The sequence below is a fragment of the Apus apus genome, chromosome Z (assembly GCF_020740795.1).
Source record: "Apus apus isolate bApuApu2 chromosome Z, bApuApu2.pri.cur, whole genome shotgun sequence".
Classification (NCBI taxonomy): domain Eukaryota; kingdom Metazoa; phylum Chordata; class Aves; order Apodiformes; family Apodidae; genus Apus; species Apus apus.
In genome coordinates this window covers 52583432-52592943 of record NC_067312.1, presented here as the reverse complement: position 1 = coordinate 52592943, position 9512 = coordinate 52583432, and the positions used below count along the sequence as shown (strand labels likewise).

Here is a 9512-nt window from a genome sequence, read left to right as displayed (position 1 = left end):
GGCTGTGTCCCCAGGGTGTTCAGGGTGCTGGAGGTCCCTGGCTCCATCCCTGAGACACTGGTGTGGGTGTCAGGGGACCCTGGCTGTGTGGCCAGGGTGGTCAGCATGCTGGAGGTCCCTGGCTCCATCCCTGAGATGCTGGTCGAGGTGTCAGGGGACCCTGACTCTGTCCCCAGAGTGGTCAGGGTGCTGGAGGTCCCTGGTTCCATCCCTGAAACAGTGGCCTGCATGTCAGGGGACCCTGGCTGTGTTCCCAGAGTGGTCAGGGTGCTGGAGGTCCCTGGTTCCATCCCTGAAACAGTGGCCTGCATGTCAGGGGACCCTGGCTGTGTCCCCAGGGTGGTCAGTGTGCTGGAGGTCCCTGGCTCCATCCCTGAGACACTGGTGTGGGTGTCAGGGGACCCTGGCTGTGTCCCCAGGGTGGTCAGGGTGCTGGAGGTCCCTGGCTCCATCCCCAAGACACCGGTCTGGGTGTCCAGGGACCCTGGCTGTGTCCCCAGGGTGGTCAGGGTGCTGGAGGTCCCTGGCTCCATCCCTGAGACACTGGTGTGGGTGTCAGGGGACCCTGGCTGTGTGGTCAGGGTGCTGGAGGTCCCTGGCTCCATCCCTGAGACACTGGTCAGCATGCCAGGGGACCCTGGCTCTCTCTGCAGGGTGCTGGTCTCCATGGTGGCCTCACACTGGGTGCCCTCATGTAATGTGGTGGCCTCAGCAGGGGCAGACTGGCCCCTGCTGCCGTGCTGGGAAGAGAAGGCAAAAAGGAGCAGGGTTACGGGCAGCCGTGCAGCAGCAAGGACAGAGCCCAGGGACACCGCCCCTGTCCCCAGCCCTTGTCCCGAAACCACCACCTCACTGGGCCAAACTCAAGTACTCCATGAGAGTCCAAAGGCAAGGTCTGCCCCCTGTGGAGGATGTCCCCCCGAGGTGCCGTGGCCACAGCCCCCAGCCCCTCCCCAGCCCCCTAGTGCCTGCAGAGTTTCAGCAGCCCAGGCAGGGGATCATCAGCCCCCCCAAAGTGACTCCCTGGGACAGGACAGCAAGGCCTTGCATTGTCTAGCCATGACATTTCCCTGCTCCCCTTTGGAACCCATCTCCTGGGGCACAACGCTGGGGTCTGCCCCCAAACCTCCTTCCACTGGTCAAAAGTGCTCTTGCACCCCTGCTTGGGGCAGGCAGTTCCTTCTCCCACTAGCCCAACCTGCAGGCAGCAGAGCCTGATTCTGCCCTCCCTGCAGAGGGTGGCTGCTGATGGGGTGGGCTGAGCTCCCCTTCTCCCTGCTTGGGATATCCTTCCTTCATGCTGAGTGACAGCCATGGCCATGGGGCAGGGACTGGGGTGGCTGGGAGATGGGGAGTGGGGCTGGGTAGGGGCAAGAGCCCAGCTCCCTCCCAGGGACACCAGCAGCAGCTCACCAAGCCAAGCGCCTCCCGGATCAGCCGGACGTCCTCCTTCAATCCACCGATCTCCTGGAGGAGATCCTGGGAAGTGGGCTGGTCCTGGGAGAAGAGGTTAGCAGGATTGAGTTGCAGGGGAGCAGCTGGCTGGAGGTCAGGAGTGGGGAAGGGCAGGATGGAGGGTGGTGGAGTCGGAGCTCCATGGGTGCTGAGCCCTGGGCCGGCATAGTCCAGGGCGCTGGGGACTGGATCTGGCCCACCACCACTTGCTGATGGCAACGTCAGGAGGACCCAGAGCAAGTGGAGCAGCATCTCAGCCCCAGCTCTTCCTCCTCAGAACTCCACCCCTTTCCCACAGGGAAGACCCGCACCCCACAAGGAACTCGGGCTTAAATCAGACCCTGGTCTAAGGGCAGTACACAGGCAGTGTGGAGCCCACAAGACAGGGGCCAGGCAGGGGAGCACCCAGGGGATGTGTCCGGCCAGAGCCTCTACCTTGGAGGTCCCACTCTCCACTTCACTCTCCTCTCCCTGCCCCATGCTGGTGGCCATGGAGGCCACCTGGGGTCCACTGGTGGTTGGGCTGTGCTCCTGCTCCTGAGCTGATGGGCCCTGGAGCTGCTCCACTATGGCCTGGAGCAGTTTGAACAGGATCTGCAAGTTGAGGCTGTGGACCTCAGGTGCCCCGAAGGCGAGGACCAACAGCTCTGGCAGGCCAAGAGAGTCCATGGCTGCTGTTCTGCCGGGTATTAGTGAGTGGGAGCACTATCCTGAGGGAGACGGAAGCCTCTCTGCTTGGGGGAACCAAGCTGGGTGGGAGAGTTGGGCAGCTGGCAGCCTTCCTCTTCCTCCTCACCACAGAAAGTGATCCCACAGAAAGGGGCAAGGGGAGCCCCCAGGGCAGGGTCTTTATAGGGGATGGGGCTGATGTGACAGGGGGGCGGTTGTGACATCACCTGTAGCAAGGAGGTGCTGGAGCCTGCAGGACCTCTGGGATGCCCCAACACTCACCACTGGCACGCCCTGGCTGTCTTCTCCTCCAAAAGAAGTTCTAGACACTTGGATAGTCTTAAAACTCTTGTGGTATAGGCCAGTGTGTTTTTGGAGGCAGAAATAGAGGAAAAATAAGGCATAGCAAGTACACAAGTCCACACTGGAGGCAGATAGAGGACGACATTCTCCCTGCTCCCACCTGAGTAGGGAGCCATAACGCTGCTGGAGGTTAAGGGAGTTGGTATTTTGAGTGGAAGCATCTCAGGGATGTTATTTTGTGGTGGGTTGAAAAGGGGTAAAAATGGGCCATCTCAGGCCCATTACCCAAAAGGTAATGCTAGGTAATTACAGCCCTGGTTCCTGCAGAAAGTAAAACCTTTGGCATTTCCAGCCTGATTTCTGCCAGGAAAAGGGCTGCAGCCCAGAGGCAGTCAGGCACTCCTCAAGCCATGGAGCAGCCAGTTCTGGTGAGGAAGCATTTTTCATGGTTTTCCCTCTTATTCCAAAGCTATCCACCTTGAGAGTAAACAAATCTGGCAGTGTTCCCCTCTGTTTGACTGAAAAGGAAGAATTAAGTTCCAGAAATGTTACGGGTTTTATTCCAATTTTGAAGTGCAGTGAACCTCTCAAGATGACAGAATTTAGCGATTCCCACTAATCTGAATGAAACTTTTGGGGAGGGGGCTTTGTTGTTCCTCCTTTTCCACCTCCTTCAGTTCCCCAGCAGAAGCCTCCATGACGTATCTGGGAAAAATCAAGCTGGTTTTGCTTCTAGCATTTTCTCTTTAATTCCTTGGCTCACTGGTGGTGGGAGGCTTGTGGCCACACTTTGCCAGGCTACCTTCCTCCTGATCCATGCCCAGCATGAGACCCTTGATGGAACTCATTTACCTGCTGAAACCTGTCTGCTCTTTGCTTCTGCTGAGGATCAGGCTTAGGGATGGCTGGGAGGCCTCAGAGTTGGATTAGGACTGTTGGAAATCTCCTCTGCTGCTCTGCAGTTAGTTGGAGAGTACGGGTGGGAGCAGGGGGCGTGAGCTGGTCCTGGGGTGGGAACTGCAGCTGGAAGTGGGGGGAGTGGGCATAGTGGATCACTGCCACTGCCAGGAGCTGGAGCTGGAGCCGGAGCCGTGCTGGCAGTGGGGTGGCTTCTGCCTGTTGGCTGGAAGGGCGGCTGGGGCTGGGAGGGGGAGAGCAGGGGTGCTGCCCTCCTCCCTGGGGGATCAGGCCAGCTGGTTCTGCATAACATAGAAACCTGCCGTGGGTGCCTGGGGGGGATGCAGAAGTGGGAGAGCAGCTGGGAGGGTGGTCAGGAGAGAGGCTGGAGCTGCCATGGGGGCTGGGAGGAGTGGGAGGACTGCATCTGGGAGAGGAGGGTGGCTGGGAGCTGCGGGCTCTGCCCCAGGGGAGGATGAAGCAGATGGGGCCAGAGCCTGGCGAGAGCTGGCACAGGCCAAATGCCCACTGCTTCTCCATCTGCCCAGTTCTCTGCCTGCACCTCCTATGCACAAGGAGCAGCTTTGGTTCAGGCTGCTGTGGGCAAAGAAGGCAACTGGATAGTGAACCCCCAAATCCAGCCAAGCTGCGAGTCAACAGGGCCTGAATCTTAAAAATAATAACTAAAAGAAAAAAGCTGTATTCAAAATAAGATGAGAAGCCCACCGGTCTGAATTCTCACTGCAAATACAAATAAATTATATTCCTTAAATCTATGCAATGAACCCACACACCTTTATCCATACACATCAGGCAAAGGGAGCTAGAGGTGAGCTGACAAGGAGCCTCATCCCAGCTGTGTTGGACAGTGACTTTCTGTTGCTACAGAAAATGAATGTGGTATCATGAAATCATGGAATGGTTTGGGTTGGAAAAGACCTTAAAGATCATCTTGTTCCAAAGCCTCTGCCATGGGGGGGCAGGGACACCTCCCACTAGACCAGGTTACTCCCCCATCCAACCTGACCTTGAGTTCTTCCAGGGATAGGGCATCCACAGCTTCCCTGGGCTACCTGTTCTAGTTTCTCACCACCCTCACAGGGAAGAATTTCTTCTTCTTATCTCATCTAACTTTCCCCTCTTTCTGCTCGAAACTGTTCCCCCTCGTCCCATCACTCCCTGCCTTTGTCAAAAGTCCCTCCCCAGCTTTCTTGTAGCGCCTTCAGGCACTGGAAGGTGTGTTGCCTTTCGGGGAAAGGCGTGACGACCTGGTTCAAGAACGGCACGGCGGCCAACCCCAGGCCACTCGGTCCATCAGCTCACAGACACCAATGTGGTGGATGGCAAATGGCATTTATTAGTGTTTACCACGGTGTTTATATGAGTTAGGTCTGTGGTGTCACTTCCGTCTGCTTACATCGTGAACTAAGTGCTATTGGCTATTAGGAGAGGGGCCTTATCTTTCCGTACAGCGCGAAATCTTCCGGCCGCCGGACCCTAACTACCCACATTTCCCCCCTCCCTATGCACAGTTAAAATTGGTTAAAATGTGACAGTCTTAAAAAAGGATATGTTAACAATCTTAAAAAATGTGTTACAAACCTGAATAGAAAACATAGTGCACGTTAGACAAGAGGTAGTTGAAAGTAATGAGGTATCTCTAGAGATAGCTACAGGAGATTCTGAAGAAAAACATTCTTAAAGCAGTTGTTGGCGTTCTATCAGCATGATGTCAACCTTCTCCAGCCGGCTCTTGACAAACGCCACGAGCCTATTCAGTATACAGGGTCCAAAGATCAAGGTTATCAGAATCATTGCGACTGGCCCTATCAAGGTGGATATCAGGGTGGTCAGCCAAGGTGAATAGTTAAACCAGGATGTAAACCAGCTTTCCTGTGCCTCTCGTTCCCTTTTCCGTTTTTCCAACCCCTCTCGCAGTTTGGCCATCGTGTCCCTCACTATCCCGGTGTGGTCCGCATATACACAACACTCTTCCCCTAGTGCAGCGCACACTCCCCCTTGCTGTAACAACATTAGATCTAGTCCTCTCCGATTCTGCAGCACTACTTCAGATAGTGACCTGAGTGATTGTTCTAGCGCACTTATTGATTGTTCAATTCTAGCCAGGTCTTCATCCACTGCCATCCTCAAGGCACTGAATTCTTTATTCTGTTGGACCATGGATGCTACTCCTGTGCCTACTCCCGCCCCTCCTAAGATCATTAGGGTAGCTATTGTTAGTGCTGTAAAGGGTTCTCGCTTTGACAGATGATGTTCTGGATTAATCAGAGAGTCATAGACAGCGTCTTCGGGATGGTAAAAGACTTTAGGGACTATAGCTACCTGGACACAATATTCTGAGGATTCATCAAATTTGTCCAACGACAGACAAGGTGTAATTCCCGTGACAGAGCAAACCCACTTGGTATTGTCGGCTGGTACTAAGCACTTTACAGGGATTTTACCTTGTACCTTACTATCACACAGTTGTTCTTTGTTCTCGGGGACTTTACCTACACACACGCCGCTTCCCACCACTCGTGTTAATGTGATTCCTTGCTTATCTGTCTCCCATATACACTGAGCCGGATTTGAACCATTCATTTGTAGGGGTGTGTTACTTAGTGCTACAGCCTCATAAAAGGGTGGTTTCATTCCGTAGCACAGCCAACAATGCTCTGTGAGATTTGGATTAGTTTTGTTCAGTATTTGGTAGCTAGCTTGCATCATTTTCCAGAGCGACTCTCTTTCAGGAATTTTGGTGGTGTGTGTTGTCATGGGAGCTTTTGTAAGTTTTTCCTGATTGTCCGTCTTTTTGGTCACATAGTTCTGATTGGGGATAGTCAGGGCTTTGCTTATAACTGCTTGGTTGGGGCCTACTGGCAGCAGATCATTCGGGACGACCTCCTTTTTTATGAGGATTAAGCCACCTCGGTCTTTCCCTAGCTCTGAGTACCTTACTCCCCAAAGTTTTCCAAGTAACCAACTGTCCTCTTCGGGCTTGGTAACATTTAAAAAGAGGAACTGACAAGTTCCACGCCACCATCCTTTCGGTAAAGCGCACCCATATGGACCCCAGTAAACTTTTAGGTATCTGTCTCTGCCACTACCCGATATCCAAAAAGGGGCTATGGTCTCACATCCCCAATAATTACAGAAGTACTGGCTAGGGGAGCTGCAATACCCTTTTCCAGGGTTTGAGCTGGGACACATGTAAAACACTACGTCTACCGTGCATCTGTTTTTTGGGACAAGCTGGCAGAGAGTGGCACTAAAACTTGGCGCACCTGATGTTATTTGAGTTGCGATAACCTGCTGATCTTTGACTCGAAGGAGTGACCATTTAAATGGCTGGTGAGGGTGAGCTGATGTTACCTGTCCTGTGGTGACAAGTTCTAAAATCAAGATCACACAAAGACGTCGTAGCCCCCCGCCACAGAGGCTACGTCGCCGTTGCTTGGGTTCTGCCGGTGTAAAGCTCTCTGGTGTGGACAGGTCGCCTGTTGACTTGTTGTCCTCTGTTGCCACCGAGGTGTACGGGTCACGGGGGCGTCCGATAATCTGGTCCTGTGAACAGAAACTCAAGACACCACCTATGAGGGTGGGGACCATGGCAGAATTAAGCCCTTTTTCCGCAACTGCCTTAACAATTGCTTGTATATCCTTAGGGTTTATTGGTGAGTGGACCCTCTGTCCCCTGTCCGTCACCCGGACCGGGAATGCTCGCGTGGCTGGTGGGACCCAATCGGCACACGGAGCCTCTACTCTCTTCCAGTCGGTGACAGGGATGTTTTTCCCTCGCGGTCCCTTTTTATTTGGGATGAGAATGTTTTTGCTTTTGACTGTATATATTCCCATTTCCTCCTCCTCTGAGTTTGAATCGGTAACCGGCCACTCATCCCGGCTGGTGTCCGATCCGAAGTCAGAGCTCGACTGACCGGCTACTTCCGGTCCCCAGTACCTTTTTGTTGAGCTCCGGCCCCGCTCACTCCCCTTGCGGGCGGGCTGCTCCGGGCTCCGGCCCCGCTCACTCCCCTTGCGGGCGGGCCGTCCCAGGCTCCTGCACCGCCCACGGGGCCGTTCCCTCCCCCTTGGCTCATCCCCCCCTCCCGGCTTGCTCTGCCCCCGGCTTGGCGGGGGATTTGCCCTACAAAGACATTTTTTCAGATAACGACTCCGGTTGGCTTTCTGCCCTTCGCTCCTGCTCCCGTCCTCCTCCGCCTCGCTCACGGTCCCATCCTCCTCCGCCTCGCTCACACTCCCCTCACATTCTTTCACCTCCCCCCTCCTTCTGTGTGCACTTGCTGATACCAACTTTTCCTCCCTTTTACCACCACGGGCATCTTTACCTCGCCCCCCCCTTTTTTGCTCAGCGCCATTTTGGGGTGTATAGGGCGGCGGTTCAGCCCGAACCTCCTCAGACTCTGCTTTCTCCGCGGCGCCCCGAGCCTCCTCCGCCAACCCGCCCCAGAAGGATTGAGCTCGTTTCTGTCCCTCCGTAAGCGGGTCGGGGTCCGGAGACCGAGGGGATGCATCACCCTCCCTCAGTTCCGCCACCCTTAAACCCTCCCCAGACTCAGCAAAACCATCATCACCCGGGGGGTGCAAAGTCTGTGTGGCTGCCCCGACTCCCAACTTCGGGGTGGCCAGCAAACAGTTCTTTGCCGCCCTCCAGGTCTCCTGCTCCTCCCCAGAGCCTTCTCTTCTTCAGGCTGAACAGCCCCAACTCTCCCATCTTCAATATGAGAGGTGCTATTCTTGGAATTGGAATAACTTTTAGTATTAGTGCTCCTGGTGAGAACTTTTCCTATGTCAGGATGTATTTCAGGCTCCATCTCCGACAAGATGCATCATCAGCCTTAGAATATTTACTGTTCCTTTCTCTGATCCAGATCCTAGAGTCATGGGGCCATATGAGAGTATCTACTTCTTTTTGACAAAGGCCATAGCTAGCCCTGAGGGTCCTGGGGTAGGGGGCAGAGCAGCACAGGAATGTGTGCTTCCTAAAGAATAACTAGGCCAGTAAACTTTTCTGTCTCCCTTCCCTTCCCTAGCAGACTAGACAGATGACCAAAACTGGCCAAATGGAGTATTCCATCCCACATGTGTCATACTTGGTATAAACTGGGGGATCACGGAAGTCAAGGTCTCTTTCATCCATGGTCGATGTCCAAGAAGGACTCTGTCTGTCCATCTCCACTGATCCCTAGGCCTGTGCATTCCTGACCCTTGTGTCTCTACTCTCAGCTCCTGGCTGCCTTGCCACTGCCTCCGGAAGCGCTCCGGAACTTCTTTTGGGACTGCCCTGCAGCTCAGGGGAGTGCTGTGGGAGTTGGGGGGGGACACAGCAGGGGTTTTATACACTCCTGTATATATTTGTAGTTTTCAGTCTGGAAGCCTCTCTCCTTATTCTTCTTCTCCTTTTCCTGTTTGGGCAGGAGGGGGAGCGGATAGCGAGCGTTACCATCATTAGTTTAATTGCCAGTCCTGCGCTGAACTGGGACAGGAATCGTGTGTCCTGAATTTATCCCAGGTGATGCAGGACGCAGGGGTTTGAATGTCACTACATGTCTGTGTATCAGACGGAGTTTAGCAGAACTGTGACCATACTAACAAATAAGCATAACTACTTACAAGGACATAAGTATAAAATAGGTCATAAGAAGGCTGTCCAGGACACAGCCAGGGAAAACACGGACTGCAGCACATTCCTCTTCCTAAAGAAATTATGTTGATGGATCACAGAGCCCAGTCCTTTCAAGCTGGAGACAAAAGGCCACCGAGGCCCTACTGCTGAATTCAGCTAATTATTGGCATCACAGGAGCAGGTCCTGCCAGGCATATCCACCTCTCCCAGCCAAGACAAGAGAGCAAATGTACTACTTTTCAGTACCAACGCCACGTAAAATCAGTCCAACCTTTTCCTCACCGGTTCTGAGTCCCCACAATGTGTTTGAACAGCAGTAGCTTCTCCATCGTCCCTTGATCAATATGCACACTCGGCCTTCATAACTCCCATGGGCCTTTTTCTCCCTTTTCTGAAATGCTTGGGTCAGGGGAGCAGGGGGTTGGAGACAGGAAGGAGAACAGATGAGTAAATTTGTGCCTCCACATGTCCAAGTTGAAGGACTGCACCAAAAGGAGTGTGGCCAGCAGGGCCAGGGAGGTGATTCTGCCCCTCTGCTCTG

At 54.0% G+C, this 9512-nt stretch overlaps 1 protein-coding gene across 1 annotated transcript; it reads right to left on the bottom strand.

The window, feature by feature from the left end:
* Window positions 1-5561: 5561 nt before the first annotated feature.
* Window positions 5562-9300, bottom strand: LOC127396018 (uncharacterized). Its single transcript, XM_051643566.1, has 5 exons — window positions 9254-9300; window positions 8566-8647; window positions 7381-8007; window positions 6700-7338; window positions 5562-5600 (listed from the first exon to the last, which is right to left on the bottom strand). The coding sequence occupies exons 1-5, from the start codon at window positions 9298-9300 to the stop codon at window positions 5562-5564; spliced, it is 1434 nt and encodes a 477-aa protein (XP_051499526.1).
* Between the last annotated feature and the right edge of the window lie 212 nt (window positions 9301-9512).